Source organism: Lampetra planeri, chromosome 10, assembly GCF_965212315.1.
Source record: "Lampetra planeri chromosome 10, kcLamPlan1.2.h2, whole genome shotgun sequence".
In the NCBI taxonomy this organism is placed as follows: Eukaryota; Metazoa; Chordata; class Hyperoartia; order Petromyzontiformes; family Petromyzontidae; genus Lampetra; species Lampetra planeri.
In genome coordinates, this window is record NC_136116.1 from 4258886 (window position 1) to 4279888 (window position 21003).

Here is a 21003-nt window from a genome sequence, read left to right on the forward strand (position 1 = left end):
TTATTTCATTATGTTTTATTTTTATTATTTTCCTTCTACGTGACTTTACCGAAAGAACCAAGAAAATGATTAGATTTTACTCGGAGTTTATTTTTCAATGTAAAGTGCGATAGACTCCTGCCGCCGAAGTGTTCTTACTTGTCTACGCGCAACGCGAGTTGCCATTGTGATGCGGGCAACTCGTAAAGCTACCAAAGCCACACACTGCTACGTCGCTGCTTCTTGGAAAGTAACACGCCTTCGCTGAAAAGTACGGAGAAGCGCGAGAGGGAGTGTCTATAATACGCAGTCCCGAGCGACGTTGCACATCATTGCAAGTTCACAACAATTGGGCCGAGAGGAGAGGAATTGCCTCCTAAAATGCCTTTGCGCCCCTCTTCACACGCGCTGCGTTCGCTGCGTGTGTCAACCGCGAGTTTATCCGAAACAACAGGAGTGTGAGGAAGTAAACAAACACTACAAATGTGGGCAATATTGTTAATTATTGCTGTGGTGACACTTACTTTGTGCATTATTTCCGGTTTACTTTCCGGTAAAATATTTCAAATTTGCGCTCGCGTTCCTATTTCGAGGCTAATTAGAAATCGCGTCTCCGTCAGCAAGCGGTTGGACACCTCTGTATTAACTTCCGTAATAATTAGTTTGCTTATATTTCTATTTAATTTGTGTAAATATCATCTCTCCACAGAAGACACGCTGTGTTACAGCAACAGCAGCTCATTTGCAGTACAATCCTGATTTCCACTGCAAATTAAGTGTTTGCACCACAGCACACTAACCCCCCATCAATAATAATTCCACAAAAAATATGATTATTTTAAAAAATCAATCAAGTGGCCTGGGGGCTCAGGGGTCAAAGCACTGAGGTGGTGGCCATCAGTGATCGAACCAGATGCTCAAGTGTAGTGATTTGGTGGTCTAAGCCCAGCTACCACTGAGTGCACACACACACAAAAAACAAAACCGATCGTATTAAATTAAGTTTTCGCTTAATTTGTCAAAACAATTTAATTCCGAGAATTGCCAACTTCAGTTTGACTGTCATGCGATGCACATCTCTCTACAGCAGCGTGTTTGGGGAAAGTCCAGCATGCCCAGTGTGTATACGAGGAATCTCAAAAGTAGTCCTGTGATATACATTTCTGCCGACTGTGCTCTAACACATGATGCACTGCCCATCGAGAGTTCCAAATGAACATTTCTTCATCACATACCATGATGCCAATCGTACAATTGAGATATAATTGGGGGAAATATATGTTAAACACTGCCATCAAATGAGTAGTGAGTGGTGTTCAACCACTTTTGTGCTCCTACTAAGTGGTAATGTCAAACTTGATTGCACTCATCTAACAGACCTCAGAAGTTTCGATTTGAAGCTTTCGTGACTGCAGGGATTCATCTTCTTGGTTCTTTCGGTAAAGTCACGTAGAATGGAAATAATAAAATAATAAAAATAAAACATTATATTATATTCTTTTATTATGTTTTCTTTTTATTATTTTATTATTTCCATTCTACGTGACTTTACCGAAAGAACCGGTAAAGTCACGTAGAATGGAAATAATAAAATAATAAAAAATACAACGTTATTTTATTTTATTATGTTATATTTTTATTATTTTATTACTTCCATTCTACGTGACTTTACCGATAGAACCAAGAAGAAGACCTCAGAAGCATGACGATTCAGCTGAGATACCCTGCTCATATACAACGATGCTGATGTTAAATGTCGCGCTTGGCACACTTCCCACCAGAGGTGTGGACTCGAGTCATGTGACTTGGACTCGAGTCAGACTCGAGTCATGAATTTGATGACTTGCGACTCGACTTGGACTTGCATAACAATGACTTTGTCCCACCTATGAGATGTGGACTCGAGTCATGTGACTTGGACTCGAGTCAGACTCGAGTCATGAATTTGATGACTTGCGACTCGACTTGGACTTGCATAACAATGACTTTGTCCCACCTCTGCTTCCCACCACTGTGTGAGAGCAGCATGAAGAACAAGCTGTGGTACTTTGAGTTCGGCACCTCGGAGACGTTCTCGGCAACCTGCAAGAAGCTGCACGAGTGCATCGAGATCGAGGTGACGCAGGAGTGGACAGGCGCCGTGTGCGTGTCTCCCTCTCAGTGCCGGGGCGCGGCAAACGCCGACTCCCCCGTGGAGACCGACCGCCGGCAAAGACTCGGTCCTTCCAATGTTGCGCAACATATCCACCGCACGCCGCAGTGTTGTTTTCTTTTTTTTGCCCTTCAGTTGTATGAGAAATCAACGCTAAGAAGTCATTTTTTTGCAATGTTCCACAGGGCCAATCCGTTGGGTGGGTGGGTGGAGGGTCAAATGAAGGAAATCTGCACCGAGTCTCACACAAAAAGAGGCCCCTACAACGGGCCGAGTTTTGGAATAAGAGGGCCCAATGTGGCCTTCTGCCCAAGGCCTCCAGGAAACTCTGGTTCTGGTTAAGGTTTATTGTTGCTGTTTTTGTTGTGTGTTATTTTACTTTTTAACAATAAGAACATTTTCGTATAGTAGTGCAAATAGCAATTTAAACAATATTCACTACACTCATTTACATTGTTTTATGTAAAAAATATACAATAGACGGATATTTCAACCCTTCTTTAAAACAAAGAAGTAGGTCAGAAACACTGACTGGCATATAAAACATTATGGACTGTTGTGGAGCATTTTGATCATGGATATTTTAATGATCAAATAAATGAAGCGCACAACCTTCCCTCTCTCCACGTGAAAATAAAACACTTTATAAAGCTTTGACCTCCCGGACCTTCCAGACGATGAGAGCCCAGAAGGTGGAAACCGATGCAAAATCTCCACGTTTATCAGCTACGTGCGTGTGTGTCTCCCTCTCAGTGCGACGGGATGCTCCTGGACTTGAGCAACACCTCCCTGGAGGGGGTCGCGCTGCTCAACATTCCCAGCATGCACGGTGGCTCCAACCTGTGGGGCGAGAGCCGCCGCCGGCGCAACTACAGGCGGCAGAGCAAGAAGCGGCCGCCTGAGCGCGCGATGACCACCGTCACCGACCCCAAGGAGCTCAAGTACTGCGTGCAGGGTGAGACCACACTGCGCAGGGTCATGCGCTCGCCATCGCCATCATCATCAGAACGTGAGCAATCTACTGCTGGGCAAAGGGCTCCCCATGCCGTCGACAACTCTCGTGGTGCTGCGCTGTAACAATACAACGGGGCGCTGGCACAATGTAACTTTTTTTTTACTACTTTTATTTAAACAAGGTAAGGCCCACTGAGATACACGGCTATTTTTCAGAAGCGACCTGGCCACAAATGATATCCCAACAACAAAGTGGCTTATCACGTCGAAATTTAAAGCAGCGAAATACTCATAAACGCACGTTTCTAAATGTGGAGGGGGAAAACCGGAGGACCCGGAGACAAATCCACACGCTCAATAATACAACTAGATGGAGCTTTCCTCACTCCATCTTTGTGGCGGCCATACTTGCGGAGCATTCACTCCCTCCCGAGGCTGCCACTCCGTCATTAGTCTCACCCACCGGCCACTGTCCCTTCTAGCGACGTGTCCTGTCCAAGATGACCTCTCGTTAAGAGTCAAAGTGACAGCCCCAACTGACACATGTTCATCAATCCATGTTTTCCTCGTCCTCTCAGTGTCACGAGCTGAGGCGAATTCCCGATGATTTGGTCATGGACAAATATAACATTTCACAGCCGTCACACTCGTTACGTGTGTGTGAATGGCAAGGGCTCTGCTTAATAGGCACGGCTGTTGCATGATTCAGTTGAACATGTGGCAAGTCACAGTTCCATTACATCTGTATTAATAATTCAATTCATGAGAGTGTGTCATGCCTTCGGCAGTCAATAGAGTGTCATATTGGCTGTCAGAAAACTCAGAGTAAGTTAGTTCCTATGTAGGATAGAATTGTTTTTATTTTGTGCATAAAGCAAGCACTCTGCTAATGCGTTTGGCTGTGTCCAGAAAGTCACTTATATTGTAGGCAAGGAGCAATACATCAATTGAAATGAATTGTTTATGTGCAAGATACATGAAGTCCATCAAGGTGTGCGTGTGAGAATCAATTATTTGTAATTTATGCAATACTGCACTGTATATGCAAGTTATGGATCGCATCCGAGAGTACATCCACAGAGGAGATGGAGCGACGGACATCAACTCTGGGGCAGGTGCAAGGTGAATTTTTACATCGCAGGATGGCGAGAGATGGTGGCGGCTAGGGCCAGTTCATCCAGCAGTGGATTGACTATACAGTAGCTGATGATTGATGACGATGCAGATGATCGGCTAATACAGTGGACAAAACATTTTTTTCTGAGATAGTAAAAACAATACAAAAATCTATTCAAGATCAATAGCAACCTTGAAACATGACAATTCATCAAATCGCTGATGGGCTGGAGGGGTGGTTAAATCACAAGGGCCTGTGATTTAAATGCCACTTTCAATTCATACTAATAGAAGGTTGGATGGATGCTGCCTTGGTTTAGCGGTCAGCTCGACCGAGTGGTCAGCTACACGGTGGCGAGATGTTACCTACCTCGCCTGGTATACCGAAAGTCGTGGGTTCGAACCCGACCCTGACACCTGTTTATTCGAGTTTGCATGTTAGAAACATGTGTTTAGAGTATGTGGCTGCTATACATTTCCGCATGATGAACCACTTCGTTGAGCCATCATTTGTGGCCAGGTCGCTTCTGAAAAAGAGCTACATAGCTCAGTGGGCCTTACCTGATTAAAAAAAAAAACAGTTAATAAAATAAACAAAAATTCGATCTCCCGGCAGTGGCAGTTGAAACAATGCAGCAAGTTCTAAAATCCCCCCCAGACCTCGCCTCTGCCCACCCAGCAGTATACATGGGTTAACTTACAGTTCGTTCATCAGCAGGTCATGTGTGGTGGAGTAAAGTGTGGGTACTCAAACCAATCTGCTCAGCGTGGAGCGAAGGCCCTTCTGCCAGCAGTGGCACGAGCAAGCATTTGCAGGGCCGCATCTTTACCCGAGAATGTTTAATTCTACACATCGAAGGCAATCTGTCAAGGGGTTGGACCGCGTGCAGAAAATAACGTGAACAGACCGCACCGCGGCTTGTTGTTATGCCAGCCTTCAGATGATGCCACGCCACATGTCACCGCCGTGTCTGCAAAGCGCCGCATTTTGATCTCGCCAGGGACATCATTATTCAAGGAGCCTCATTATTGCTTAATTAGTCACGACATGCAGTAATTGCCTCCCCTGTGCAGGCAATCAGAGCAAGAACCACTTTCGTAACAGATAATGCAATTAGCAGGTACACCTGCAGAGCCTGGCTCGTTTACTTTCAGTTTGGAATGAAGCAGCACAGTGCTCTTGAACATCAGATGCATTTTTACCATCTAAGAGCATGTTTGTACACATATGCTTAGAAGACTATGAGGGGTTTTTGTTTTACTTTTGCAAACAAAAAGAGGGGAGAATGAAAGTAAATAAACAAAATAAAGTTATAAAATAACAGGACTGATAAAATAAATCATTGCCACTGTGTAGAATTGTAAGACATATATACAATGAGATCTGCCGTTAGTCGATCGGAAAGGTGTCATTGGGTTGGTCTGGGTATCCATAAAAGAGGTTTGTTGGGTTATATCGTGTAAATATGAAAGTGTCGTTAACCCCGCCACCACCTGACACAATTAGTAATGTTTGTCACGTAAACAAAACATGCCAATTCTTTACTAGTACAGCACACCGGTGTGTTGGAGAGTAAACTCACAACATTTACAATTCCAGTACGACGTTTCGCCAGTAATTACAAGCAGCATCATCAGGTGGCAGCCAGATTTGTGCAGAAATCCTCTTTTGGTCTTAAATAGAGGAATGAATATGATGTCGTCACTTGTGAGCCAACTTCCAACTCCTCCAAGATGTCTGGCCAGCGTGGACAAGCAGGCCCACATGCCCTCCAAGGGCTCTATAAGACACTCCCTCTTGGAGGCTTGCGCCTTTCATTTTACCCTGAGATCAAGCTGCAAAACTAGTACAAAGGTTTACACACGTGCAATTAAGATGACATTTTTATTCATTACAGTCCCACGAGAAAAATATAAGTTAAAAACGAACGTAAAATTGACTAATGAATGACAAAATGTGGTTAGACAGAAATAAAACTGCAGGCCCTGCCTGGCTACAACCCTAGCACAACAATTCCTAAACACATGGAAGCTTTGGTGTTCCCAAACTTTCATCTGGTCCCAACAAAGGACATCAAAGCCGCAAGGGAGTGGATGCTGCAGTCAGCTTGTTTGTCTGTTTGTTTATTCCAACGCCCGTGTCCAGACATTTGTCTCCTTGGGCTACAAAATGGCTGCACCTTAAGGCCATCTCCCAGCAGCCCTCTCCACGTATTCAACCACTGCCCAACGAGGCAATTAGCGGTGGCCTAGATTTATTGTCTCCTCATTCTTCTCTGCATCTGCATTTCATAGACACCCGCTTGAATATAAAAGCTCCCATTGTTGTCTTTTGATATGCCATGGGTGGAGTGCAGTGCGGTGGGGTGGGGTGATAGTTAAGGGGGGAGGGGGGTCTAAATGACATCTGACATCCACGGGGGCATGTCCTCCAGACCTTCCTAACAGCCAACTTCCTTCAGCCATGCCCTCCATGTATCGCGAGCGAGCCTTGCCTTTGATCACTCCTTGCCCCTTCGGTCCCCAAGGCATCATCACGTAACCCCCGAGCTCCCCATAACTCCTATTTAGCATGTTCTTTTCGTCGTGATGACTTTCAACACCAGTGTGGAAAGAAAAAAACGATGACCTTATCTTGGGTCGAGTTTTAATTAGCATCGCGTCCGTCCGGGACATTTAAGTGTTAAATTTAGCATCGGGAAAATTTGACAATTTGAAAGTAGCGTGGCTAGTCGCTTCAAGTACCAATTTTAATGAACATTTTTATTGCCGAGTCTTAAATATTTAACCCAGTGGTTATATTTTTTTTGATTAGGTGGCAAAAAAAACATACAGTGTGAATACTGTGTGTACAGTCCAACATCAATGAAGTTTAAAGTAAGCTTGGCCATCTATTCTGTTTTTTTTAACCAAATAAACAGATGCCAAAATATACTCACAATTGCAAGTTAAAAACGGGTTTCTATTTTTAAATGGTCAAACATAAAAAAAGTGCCAACAAAAAAAAACAAATACTGTACTCTTGCTTTTATGAACAGTTAAATCTCACCAGAGTCCATATGCGCATCGCTTACACTGGCCTCACATCGAAACCATGATGTCAGTGCCCTTCCAAGCGCACGTTACGATGGACTGGCAACACTGCGAGGCATACTCTTAGGTTTTTTCGGTAAAGTCACGTAGGTAAAAAAATAAAATTAATAGAAACAAAATAAAATAATAAATCACGACGTTTCGGTGGCATACAAACGCATATCTTATTCTTATATTGTCACGTGCAGTCACCATCATCATCAGTGGCCATGATCTAGCCACTGTTGGATGAAGGCATCCCTCTGCTCTTGCCATCTCACACAGTTAAGTATTGTGATCATCTGGCAAGTCCCGACACGTAAGTTGATTTAATCGCTCCATAAAGTACTTTTCTTTGTAGCAGCAATTCTAATGATACGGTATTACAACACTAACGTAATACTGTAACGTAATGTTAACAAATACAATACAGTTATACAATTTAATTAGGATTACAGCTACAGCGTAACGATAGAAACATCTAAGAACAGAATTATCGATATCATATGACAAATTATAGAGTATTATTCACATGCAGTATATAGACCACATTTCACAAATCGCCCAAAATAAAATTATACTTGCGAACAAAGGAAACGTTTCAAGATTGCTGTCACCACCATGGTTTGTCTGTTCATCAAAATCAATGTCCACTATGAATCCTCTGCTGGATGAGAGCCTCCCTGAGCCAGATTGTAGGTTTGCTCACCTACAAGAAAATTGCGCTGGCTTTTCAAATATCGGTAGAAGTGGAAAACTCAACAATAAATGTGTTAATCATCCCAGAACTAGCACTGAGCCCCATAATAAAAGCACGTTGCAGTTGTTCTTTGCCTGGCTATCACCCATAAGGTGCCGTTGCCAGATGGTCTGGCTGGGCAGGGGGGGGGGATGGTGAATCCAGAGAGAAAGAGAGAAAGATACAGTTGCAAATCGAACTGTGCTCCAATTATTACTTTAAACGCTGTCTTAGTGGCGTATTGTATTTGTTGTTTTCACATTGCAGCATTTGAATACTTTATTCTGATCATTTTCTGTTGGCGCATTCGCAAGTGCTTCTGCGCTCGGAACCCAGTGATCTGAGTTTAATTCCGAGTCACGGCTAACATCAGTAGCGAGTGAAATCTGAAACCGATCCTGGGGCCTCCTGCCATCGCCAACTCACGCTGACCGGCACGGTGTAGTATGGTCACATAATTCCCATGACCGGCATCTGGCAAAGGGCTGTTAGTTATAAGGTTATTTTTTTACTAAATAATTTGCTCATGTTGAGGCAATCACACATATTGCCGATGTTATATTTCTGCTTCAATTAACTTGTGAATAAAATCACAGGTTAATTCCAAATAATAATAACGTTTTTAAATGTTTCTGTCGCCTGCTGAAGTTTTTTTTAAAAGGGCAACTACAGAAGAGAAGGAGCGATGAAATAAACTCGTGTCCAGATGCTAGGTGGATTCAAACATCATCATCATCTGCGAGATGGTGGTGGCTTGAAGGAATCCTACATCCAGCAGTGGATTAACCATGGCTGATGATGATGACTGAAAATTATCAGATGGCAAAAATATCGAGCTCTTTCTTCTCGATGACAGATGCAAAAAAAAATAAAACCTACGTTAATTTTTTATATAAATGAACTTGTTATTATTTTATGAACATCAAGAAATATTTATAAGTGCCTGCAGAGTTTCCACACGCAAGCACGCACACACTGCCCTAGCTCAGTACGTAGGGTGTTGAAATTAATATGTTAACGACGTGTTCCATTAACATATTAATTCCAAAAGCAGAAGGCAATACACTGACAACTTACAGGGGGGGCTAATCTGGTAGCAAGGCAGGGAATAATGAGGGCAGCATTATTATGGACTTGGCAATGCATCCTCTGTCAGAGTACAATGGGCTGCATTTTTCTTTTCACTTTAATTTATAATCAGCATAGGTTTGCAAAGGTGCGGGAACAAAACAGTCACGCACCACATTTTTACCTTTTCGCTCTTCACCAGGTGACATCGAACTCAAGGTCTTACGAGCTGAAAGTTCACGTAATTGTTTTTGTGTGCGTTTTCGTTTTTTTCTGTGTGACAATTCAGATCTGGGCGACCAGCTGTTGGAGGTGGTGGGGTTGGAGGGAGCAATGGAGATGGGCCAAATCTACACTGGGCTGAAGAGTGCCGGGAAGAGAATGGCTCAGTGCTCCTCTGTGACCATCCGGTGACCAGCAGCCCACGCTTCGAGCATGCACTCAATCGACTCACTCTCCCTCTACGCTTAAGATATTTATTTTCCACTTCAAGAATTATATATATATATATCTCGTATAACCTAGAAATGCCTGATAAATGTCACCGTTTAAGTGCAAAGGCTATATATGTCCTGCACGTGTTACCAAAATTTGTATTCATTTTATAAAAAAAAATATTCCTGGCACTTAACTAAAATAAATAAATACATGAATGGAAAGAAAGAAAGTGTGGCAATTTCTAAAACCCAATGAGATTAGCGTGGCGAATATGTTCCTTCATGGTTTTTCTGACCTAGGTCATAAGCCATAAGTCATACATATCTCATCATCAATAATGCAAACACTAAATTATTTCCGATCAGAATGAGCCATTGCTTGACTCGACTCTACGGTGAAAAGTGCTCCACTACTGTGGCTGTAAGTTTGAGACACAGGAACGTTAATTAACATTAAAGATTATATATTTTTTTAACCAATAATATTTCTTTATCTTAAACCAAAGGAAGCCTCCAATCTAAGTTAAACCATAGGCTCTCAATTTCATTGCTGCCCATAAATTACATTACAGAGGGTAAACAAAGTGTCCCTCTCCCTCCCCACTCCGATCGGTACCAATCAATAATGTGTGATCAATGAAGGTGGTTCATCTCGTAATGGGCCTTTATCTGCCCGCACCAACTCCCCACACGCCGCCCCCACAAAGTCTCATCTCATCAGTGACACGAGAAACGATCCGTGCTCCGACACTTGCCTTAGCATTCCTCTTGATGCAGTTGCCAGATGCTGTGCTAACGGACAAAGTATAAAGGCCACGATAAACTTGGTCAATTTTAAGAGCAATAGCTGCCAACAATCGTCACCCGCAGCAGTTGCCGCGACGTTTTCTCACGAAGAAAATGTTGTCACCAAAATATGGACAAATTTGATCCGATGCTCTCCCTAGTTGAGCAACTGTGATGGCAACCTTCCAATTAAATCACAGACAGAGGTCACATGGTTCCTCGAGGTTGTATGATCTGTAGACCGATTAATGTTCACCAATCTCACTTTATCATTGGGTAGTCAGACTTCCGTCACTAAACACCACTCCGCTACCAAGGTGCTATAGTTATTGCTCATAGTACAATAAATGCATTGCCAGTGACAATCGCCAGCAACAGTTGGCCTAGTATGCAGGCGGTGCAACTGCACCAGGGCCCACAAGCCAGAGGGGCCCTACAAAAAGTAGGGAGAACATCGGTGGGGGGTGGGGGCCCATTTAATTCCTTGCAACACCAGCCACCAGGGCCCATGCCAAACAGGCTACGCCACTGGCCTTAACGGCTCGCTCTGTGTCACTGTGTTCCTCCACCGTAGGACGACCAAACTGCTGCCCATGCAGATCGACGGAGAGCCCTGGATGCAGCCGCCCTGCACCGTATGTGATCCCACCATTGCTTCTCATACTGATGGTGTAGCAGAATCGATCGCTAGCCTCGGCTATACTCAGGATAAGTTGGGCTCATTCAATCACACATGCACGGGCCTTTTGCCAATCCACTGCTAAATGACGGTTCTACCCATGCCGTGTGGGTCACATGGGGGTTACTTTAGCTTGCTTCACCACACTGGTCAGTGCCGGGTTGGTGAAGCTAATTCAATTCGTGATATTTATTTGGCAACCTTCATTGCGTCCATTGAAAATAATTCCTTTCAATTAAGGCGGACGTGGGATAAACACACACGAAGGCAAATAGAGTGCACGTCAATGAGCATGACGGGTCTTCCCCGTGTCACAGTAAAATCACGAATATTTAAAACTAACAGAACAACAACGGAAAGTGCTGAGTTTTAGTGGAGACAATCACGGTGAGATTTTTACGTTTCCGAGTTCAGGATAGAGGCACGATTCGTCACAACAGCGGGGGTTTTTTTTGTTGTCAGATGCCACCCCCTAGGTGTGGTGCTAATTGAGGCAAACACAAGACTTTAAATGTGCGCCATTGTTATCGCCCGAACCCCATTTTGGCCACACCTGGAGGTGAGGTATGTGCAAAACCCGCGTTGGATTGCCACCACGCCCTGGGCTGGAGCTCTGCACCAGCTGTGGAATCTGCACATGTGTGGGGTGTGCACCGTTTCTCGCAGGAAATGTGATCGGCCAACGCACGTGCCAGGCTGCACCGTGGCTTGTGTTTGGGTGGGTGGATGTGTGTGCGTGCACGCGCGCGCGTGCGTGTGCGTACGTGTGTGTAGAGCGGTAGTGTAGCTGTTAGCGCGCTGCGCTGCGCTACGAATCTGGTGGCTCGAGTTCGATTCCCGTTCACAGTCGATACCAGTAACGATTATCTGAACCGGTCCTGGGCCTCCCCTAGGTCGACTCAGCCTCAAATAAGTACCTGGTGCAATGCGTAAATATCGCCACTAGGGAGACAAAGGTGGCCGGGCGTGGTGCTGGCCACCCACCCCCTCGTGTGCCTTACCGGCCTTCATAAGTGCTCGCTAACAGCACTTGCCCCAACAGTCTGTTAAGGCTTTACGGGGGATCTTTGGGTACGTGTGTGCTGCACAGTCGCTCGGCACACCCTTTTCATACACAGGTATTTTTTTTGGCTACCAAAGTTGCCTAAGCCCATGTCACCTATTTTCTGGATTATAAGACACGCCCCAGATTTGTTCCCGCTGTCAATAAAGTCAGAGATCTGGTCACACACATACGCACGCGCATACACACACACAAAGAACATATACGACTAGCCTTCAATTTGTTTGCTTTAAAATACAGGGGAATCATTTCGTCTTATCGTGTTTGGAGAACTTGGCACATGTACAGCCCTTTTGCCAATCTGCTGCTGGATGAGGGCCTCTTTCCATGCCTGTTAAAGGATGTGGGATTTATCTGACCGATTTTTTTTACCACGCTGGTTCGCTGCGGGTTGGCTGAAGGCCTGAGGAGCACGCACGGTGGGAATATACAAGTAGGATAACAACAATGGATTTTACTGCATTGCCCTCGACTTCCCACAAAGTTGACTAAGAGGTAAAGAAGGTGCAGACCTTGCGATGCCTTGCTCAGGCAACTGCTGGCGGAAGATGCCCCCACTCGAGGGAGGCGCTTAAAACCCCCACCTCGATGCTATTTTGGCCTACTCATTCACGTTACGATGTAGAATGTACGGTGGAAAATGGTTCAGTGTTGCCCTCCAACCGTCTTAGTGATTTTGGGGGCAGCCTCTGTGTAAGAGCACCGAGTGGGTAACAATGAGCTTCGTATCACCACCTGTTTGTGGAGAAGTTGTTTACAGTTTGACAAACACGATGCATCCCTCACACCTGTGCTCTTTCCCAGCCTAATCTCCTGTGTAACTACTGGAAATATGGTCAGCCCGTCTGTAAAAACTAGAAACGAAAACTTTTTTTTTTACCAGGAAAGGCCCACTGAGCTATATAGCTCATTTTTAGACGCCACTTGATCATAAATGATAGGTGAATGTAGTGGCTTATCTGGAAATGTATAACAGCCAAATACTCGTTTCTAAATGTGGAGGGGAAAAGTGGAGGACCCGGAGAAAAATCCAGGCGACCACGCGGAGAACATGCAAACTCCAAATATACAGCAGGCGTCAGGGTCGAACCCACGAACTCCTGTATACCAGGCAAGGTAGTTAACATCTCGCCACCGTGGTACATTCTGAGCGAGCGAGTGAACAAGCCGTCACTGGAGTTTGTCGAGGCTCAGGGCTGGCTTGCCTCGCAGTAAATGTTGAAATCTGAAGGCATAAAAGCATACGGACAATCTCGCTTTCCATTTTTTCCTGGTTATTTTGCTATATTTTTGCGCAATGGCTACGGAGAAATGAATAAATGGAAAAAATTTACACATTTGGAGAGAGAGAGAAAAAATGGCAGCATTTTTTGTGTAAAACATTGCCCTTGCCATGTGCAGTGTAAAGTAACTGCACCGGATATAAGTTTCCGCCTGCTATGAAGGCAAAGTAGTGTACATGATCTACTGCAACATTTCGCAGAGGCTAGGAGTAACGCAATACTGCAGCGAGCGAGCAAGATGTTTGTTTTGTTTGCACTTGCCCACGATCTATAGTAAAACTGGTGTTTGCTAGCTATTGAATTCTATCACAGCGCCGTGTCAATTAGCATCTTCGCTCGGCATGCGATCACAGCAAACGCAGTGGCTTGAGAAAGAGCCCCCCCAGTGGGGTTTCCATAGCGGTGGCAACGTACACACACGCACGCACATATCGCTAATAGGGTGCCATTGTTCCAGTTCTATGGCGGATTCTTACACTCCTCAGCTTGTCTCCCAGTCCAAACAAGTGAGCATTCTGAGCGAGCGAACAAGTCGACACTGTCGGACGGGTTTGTCAAGGCTCATGGCTGGCTTGTCGCATCGCACACCCAGGCACGCAGGAACCGCACACAGGATCGGACTGTCATCTGAAAATAACTCTTAAAATATTTCCACGATTGTAGACCTGGAAACAAATCGACATATTTTTTTTTACTTTCCGAGTTTTTTTTTATTCTATTTTATCCGTTCGTATTCAATCGTCGTCGTCGTCGTCGTTTTGCATTCACCGGTCAGTTCAACGTTGTGGCATGTTTTGGTTTAAACGGCAAACAAAATGGGGCGTTTGATTTTCGCAGACTTGTCATAAAACGGCGTGATCGCTTTGTCTCCCCACAGATCAAAGTGACACACAAGAACCAGGCGCCCATGCTCATGGGGCCACAGCCAAAATCCAGCCTCTTCTCGGCGTTTTTCCGCAGCGGGCACCACTAGGAGCGAGGAGAGGAGAGCTGGGGAGGCACGACGAGGGAATTCCGTCAGAGCCCAGGGAAGGTGGTGGGGGGGGGGAGAACGCAGCATTTGCCGGTCGGTCGTGCTTATTCAGTTGTTGCGGGGTTTTTTTCCACTCGGGTTGTTCATTTACGGCGGGCGGGCGAAAGATGGAAAAGAAAAAAAGGCAGACCGAACGCCAAAACAAAACTCGGATGTGAGAAGTTTTTTTTGTGTGGATTTTCACCAGAGCCACCATGTGTTGTGTGCATTTGCCCAGAGTTAGCCAAATCATGGGGTCCACGAGGGTCGATCTGTCAACTTTTTGAGCATGGCCTGGTCCGTGAGCGCAGTACGTCCGTTTGGGAAAGGTACCATGCAAATATAGTGGATGCTTTTTGGACTGTATAATTATTGTTTGACGATACAGATAAATTATGACTTGTTGCATATTTTGTAGGGAAACGTTTTTACACAAGGTTTACAGCACAACATTTGTACATTGCATCATTACGGTCATTAGGTCCCAGGCGATTACGTGATTTTGTATTTGCGAAGGTTATTATATAGTCCACCTGGCAGACCTTTCAATTTTCACAATCATCTACCGCGTATCATTTTTCAGGTAAAACCACTTAATACAGTCCTTGTAAATAGTGTATCGTGTACAATTGGATTTAAATGGCATATCGACTTTTTACCTTGTTCGAGTTTACCGTGTGGCTGTTAGCCACACTGTTAGCAGTGTTTAAGCAGTGGCAATGTTTGCGCTAAGCATTTCAAGTCCCGTGGTCATCTGATGCTGTGTTCAAACAAGGAGAACATCTCGTGCGTGCGTGCGGACCCAATTGTGCATGAGGCACCGCGGGGTCATTTCACCGCAGAGCCTCATCCAACTCCGTCGAGAAGTTTCTCCCAGTGCCCACGGGAAACTGGAAAGCATCCAGATCCTTCTGACCAACTGAAAAAAATATATGTTAACTGCAGCGAATAAAACACTCGGCTCTAGGCAGACCTTATTTCATTATAAATTTACAGCTGCACACTACAACTAAGTAGGATGTCACGGCGGTGATGCATAGCTCTCCGATGTGTTTTCAGGTTGTACCGCAAGTTATCCTGCATGATGTCTGACATTTTACTCTACGTGCTGCGGGGTGCTTCTTCGTGCCAAACAACAGGCGGTACAACCCAAAAACACGTCTACAGCCCCTTTATCCATCCACTTGCGGATGAACGCCTCCCCGTGACAAGTCGTTCACGGGAGTTGCCCGACCATACTTCACCACACTGGTCAGTGTGGGTTTGCGGAAGGTAGCCCTGGACTGGTTCAGATACCACCCGCCGCTGATTTAGTCGTGGCTGGAAACCAAACGCAGGTTTCCTGGGTTCGTGGCGCGGCGCGATCATCAATTTGCCACCGCTTCGCCTATATAAGTTCAGTAAACGTTAACATTTTATAAAGATTTCGCCAATATTAACTTTCATTAAGGTTCCAGCCAACTGAGGTGTAGATGCCCAATGCACCTACAGAGCCTTGCGCGCTGTTAGGTGTGCGGCGCTGTGAGCTTGCAGGGTCCTATGCTATACTTGCGCATGGTAGCGTTACGTCTCGGAGCTGAATGCCAATACCGAGGTTTGCGAGCCAAGACGAGGAGGGGGGGGGGCTTCGAGAAGAGAGTTTCGTGTAGTTCGCTTGGAATTACGCAGCGCTGATTGTTTAAGAGTGCAGGCGGAATTACTGTCGTCGCAAGTTGTGCAGCGAGATTCGCTTGCGAATCGAGGAAAAGTCTGGGTGTGAGCAGCAGCATTTGTTGTTTGAAGCTACTTGGAGTTCAGCAAACGGTGCCGATAGTGCACAGCTACGTTTTGATGTCTTGCTAGAGGGAAAATAAATTGTGTGCCTGGTTCGACAAAAACGTTAGAGTGACTTATTTATTTATCTATCTATATATTTATTTGTATGTATATTCGACAATTGTGACTTTTTAAACGCTGCTGTATGCATGCAAATTCTATTTACGAATACTTATAAAACTGTACAATAACTTGATGTAATTAGAGTACATTATGGAGTTTAAAAAAGGGTAATTCATTCTTGAAAAATATATATTAAATGTAAATACACAGTGACAAAATCAAAAAGCCAGAAATGTTACTGAGGTGCTGTTTACTAGGACGGTAACAATATTTGACTCGTGTTGTTAAACATTCATCAATTTTATAACATTCTAAATTAGTACTTAATCATTTCAATGCAACATTTGTAGGCTTAAAGAAAAATATGAATTGATCAAATATCCCTTCAAGGACAACAATTTCCATTGCAAATTATAAAACTTGGTCAACTTGACTTAATGTACTTTGAATGGTATCCCACTCAGCCATGGCCAGAAGACGTGACTGGTCCTATAATTGCTTACACACAGGACCGGATGTTCAGGGCCAGAGAGCCATTATGAACGATGTGCTGCCTAGTTGACAAAAACATACTGCATACTGAATTATGCCTCAAAACATAAATTGATTTCCCAATGAAGCAAATGCAGGACATTAAAATCACATTGTCATTTTTTTTACATTAATTGATTAACCTACCTTTTGGCTAGCAGGCATTCAAGGCCATTATAGCTACTAAATTGAATAGAGAACTGACTTTTGTTGTTCAATCTGGTATGTAAGATAATGGTAATCGGTTGTAGGGGTTTCTCAAGCACTGTACAATCTAAAACCTCTACTACACAGGATGCAGACTTTGTTGCTTTGACACGCACACATGGATTGTATAGTATTCACTTTCTTGTGCACCGTTGCAATTTTTACCTGCCATAAATTTGTGTGGATTGAATGAATCTACAAACCAATTTTTTCCCCTCCAAAACCACATTCAATATTGCATGCACAAGTACGTGCACCACTTTGTTCTGTGCATTGTATTGAACACGCATGCTGGTAAATTTTCTGCGTCCGCACTTTTTGACACGGTGTGTTGTTGGTGCTAGCAGCAGCTCCGTTTAGTCAGTGTCCTTTATATATTGACGTGGCCCCGTAAATTGTGTGGTTGGAAAAAAAAACGTGATTTGTACAACCTGACGAGCCCGATGCAAGATTTATACGGACGTTTACAAATACACTTCTTTTATGCGCCACTGTCGTAGCACCTAGAGACTACTTCTCGACTATTTGTTAGTTCATGGTATTTTTCTATTTCCTTCTTTTGATGCCATGGTATCACATTTTAAACTTAGTGAAAGGGGGGGGGTTACTTAACAACAGCATCGGCAGGTTTTGACTTTGTATAATTTTAACTGTTCAGTGGTAAAGCCAGGAAAAGAAAAGAACAATTACCAAAACACTAAACATTATGCATTTATTTCATTAACTTTACGTGCATTATGAAGGCCACAAAGATTGTACAATTATTTTATAATTTTAGACTTGCAAAGACTTTTATTTTTTAACACACACACACACAACCGTGTCACACACTTGGTGTCTGACTTGAGCTTCACAGCTCCGATGGTCCAGCAGCATCATCAGCAGCCTGCGATGTGCCCCCTCTCACCTCCCGGTCATCATTCAAGAGCTCAGTCCGGGACCGTGCACGCCTGACCGTGTGTTTATTGCAGGTCGGCTAATGCCATCACGCTCTCTCTCGTGTGGGAAGTCGTCGTTATTTTTTTGGTTTCCCCGTGCTGTTTGCTTATCGTGAGCGCGGTGCGCGAGTCCTATCATTTGCGTGTTATACTACGTACAGTATTACCGTTTGACATGTTTGTGAGCAGAACTTCGCTTTGCTAAGAAATAAATGGGCACCAGATGAAACCACTCGTGCAAGTTGGGTCAGTTTTTTTTTTCGCTTTCCGCCGCACGCCACAACGATTGATGAACGTGGCACCAACCCTCCCACAGACAACGTTGGGGATATGCATAGCACTCCATCTCTATTTGTTAGGCTGCAATGTACCCGCATGTTGAACTTCTTTTACACCGTACGTAGCCAACCGTGCTAATCGGAGGTGCGGATGTAATGGTGTACAATAATTACCAGTTTTGAGAACAGGATATTTCAAGTTCTTTCCATGATTACAGTCACATCCAATAATTAGTATGACCCAATACAATATAACCTTTAATTTTACGTATAAACCTTGGTATACGGGGTGATCCATTTACAAACACCCCACTAAAACGAGATAGACAATACAGCATTACATTGCAATGCCTCTCCACGTTTTCCCACCAATTTCAGTGCAGCACAGTACACTTGTTAAATAGGGTCACTCTTTTTCTCTGTCACATACTGAACCATCGCCTTCGCAATATTCAATCACTTGTTGACAACAAAGAGGTGGGGCTTTAGCAATGAGTGTGGTATCTGTAAAATGATCGCAATGTATATATCTGACCTTTGTGGCCTAGACAACCAAAATGCTGACGGACTAAATATAGTTTTGTTTACGTGGAGAAAGAGAACAGAGTTCTGATTATAATTTACACACACTTTTACCCAAAACGCTCCGCAACTTCGCATAATGTGCACGTTACTTTGTTTACACACAGCACTGTACTATACACGCACGGCCTTTAAAACACACTTGAACAATTTTGACATTGCAAGTGCTTGCGGTGTGTTCAGGCATAGCATACACAATTGTGAAACCCTAAACAAAGGGTAGTAGTGTGTGGCTCTCTACACGGTCTGGTGTACACACGAGGTAAACGTGTTCTATAAATACCTCTCTCTCTCGCTCTCTCACCCCCACGAAAAGCCCCCGGTGGCAAGCAGCAGTGGCTTTCTTGCCACGAGCTCCCCTTGCCAGAAACGGGTTCTCATTTCTCAAACTCCACACATACCGCCAGTGCTGCTCACGTCAGGCCACAAGTTCTGAGGACAAACATCACCCGCCTAGGGGGGGGGACGGGGCGGGTTTGCCAAACACAACTTAACAAAAGATCCAGGTAAAGGTGCAGCACTGCAATTGCTCACTCAAGCCACTTAGTAAACTTAACTTTATATTTTAGCAGGTACGGCCCAGTTTGACAAACACTATGCATCCCTCACACCTGTGTTCTTTCCCAGCCTAATATCCCGTGTAACTATTGGAAATATGGTCAGCCTGTCTCTAAAAACTATAAACTACATTTTTTTTTATTTTAGCAGGTAAGGCCCACTGAGCTATACTGTATAGCTCTTTTTCAGAAGCAACCTTGCCACAAACGATAGCTCAATGCAGTTGCTGATCACGTGGGAACTTATAGCAGCCAAATATTCTAAACGCACGTATTCTACATGTGGCGGGGGAAAAAACCTGAGGACCCGGAGAAAAAATCCACGCGGTCATGGGGAGAGAGACACCGCAAACTCCAAATATACAACAGACATCAGGGTCGGGATCGAACCCACGACCTCCTGTATAGCAGGCGAGGTAGTTAACATCTCCTAGCCACCGTGATGACGATGAGAGAGACACGCAAACTCCAAATATACAACAGGCATCAGGGTCGGGATCGAACCCACGACCTCCTGTATAGCAGGCGAGGTAGTCAACATCTCCTAGCCACCACGGCTCCCCTTGCCGGGTGGATGGGCCCCTCTCTCTGTACTGGAAATAGCCCTGAAAAGAGAGTTATTTGGGCTATCATTACACGCTCGTCAGACGTCTTGGAAGAAATAGGAGTACCCATACTTTACTCCACGACAACGCAGCCTTGTCGATTGACTGTGTTTTTATTAATGTACAGTAAGTATACCGTTTATGTAATTAAAATACAATCTAATTAAAACACTGCCGCGCTGTGAGATCGAAGTGTCAACCTCTGGATTGCAAGTCCTGTGTTGCTAACCATCCATCACACCACGGCAGCATTCGTCGTAACAAAAAGTGAAAAATATAAAGTTCAATTCCCTCTATGTTACACACATCGTACGAGCGGAATTGTCACGTTACAATGTTTACCTTGTGTAAGCCAACGTATCTAGTTTTGAGATGTGAATATAATTGTAGAACAAACGTATCCTTATCGAATCACCTACCCCGGCACTAACCACGGGTGGCGAGGTATGGTCATCCAACCCGGCATCACCGACACGGCGTGGCGAGGACGGCCTCATCCAGCAGTGCGATTGGCAAAGTGGCTCTCGGTTTTTAAAGCGTTTAACACCGTACAGTGGAACATACGAGGCCGTGACTAAGGGAATGGTCACTCCGATAATTATTTTTATAGCCAAGTGAAGCTTACACGCCTTTGTCTTAAGGGTTGCAATGGCAGGCAGGTATAACGACAATAAAGTAAAGTGCACAACAATAAGATGAAATTTACAACGTAAAACGGCGAATGTAATGTCTACATTGTGTTCTAGAACGGTGACATGTGGCACAATTATAGTCGGGTATTAACACAGCAGCGCACATCGAGAAATAAAATGTACTGTATATATATTTTATTTGGGCCACAAAAAGGTATGGCTTGCTTAGAAGGCTGATTGGTTTCACTTACGCTGGGTAATTAGGGCAAAACAGCGTATAGTTTTACAATCCTTTAAGTCTTTTGCTAAACTCTTTAGAAGTATATCCCAATCATCAGTGAGTATAGTAATGAATGCACATTTGCCTCCCGTTGAGTGTGACGTTATTGGCGATAGTACGCGGGCTTTGTCCGCTACCTGTTGTTAATGTATAACGTGGGTGTTTAATTCGCAAG

General features: G+C 44.3%; 1 protein-coding gene across 1 annotated transcript in view; it reads left to right on the plus strand.

Annotated features, from left to right (window-relative positions):
- Positions 1-17651, plus strand: part of LOC144720867 (diacylglycerol kinase beta-like) — a 65521-nt gene extending 47870 nt beyond the window's left edge. The window contains exons 22-26 of the mRNA XM_078597965.1: positions 2005-2095; positions 2885-3086; positions 9370-9490; positions 10878-10938; positions 14206-17651. Coding sequence (XP_078454091.1) covers positions 2005-2095; positions 2885-3086; positions 9370-9490; positions 10878-10938; positions 14206-14301 — 571 coding nt within the window. The 3' untranslated portion in view covers positions 14302-17651. The remainder of the gene's footprint in view (positions 1-2004; positions 2096-2884; positions 3087-9369; positions 9491-10877; positions 10939-14205) is intronic.
- Positions 17652-21003: the final 3352 nt, after the last annotated feature.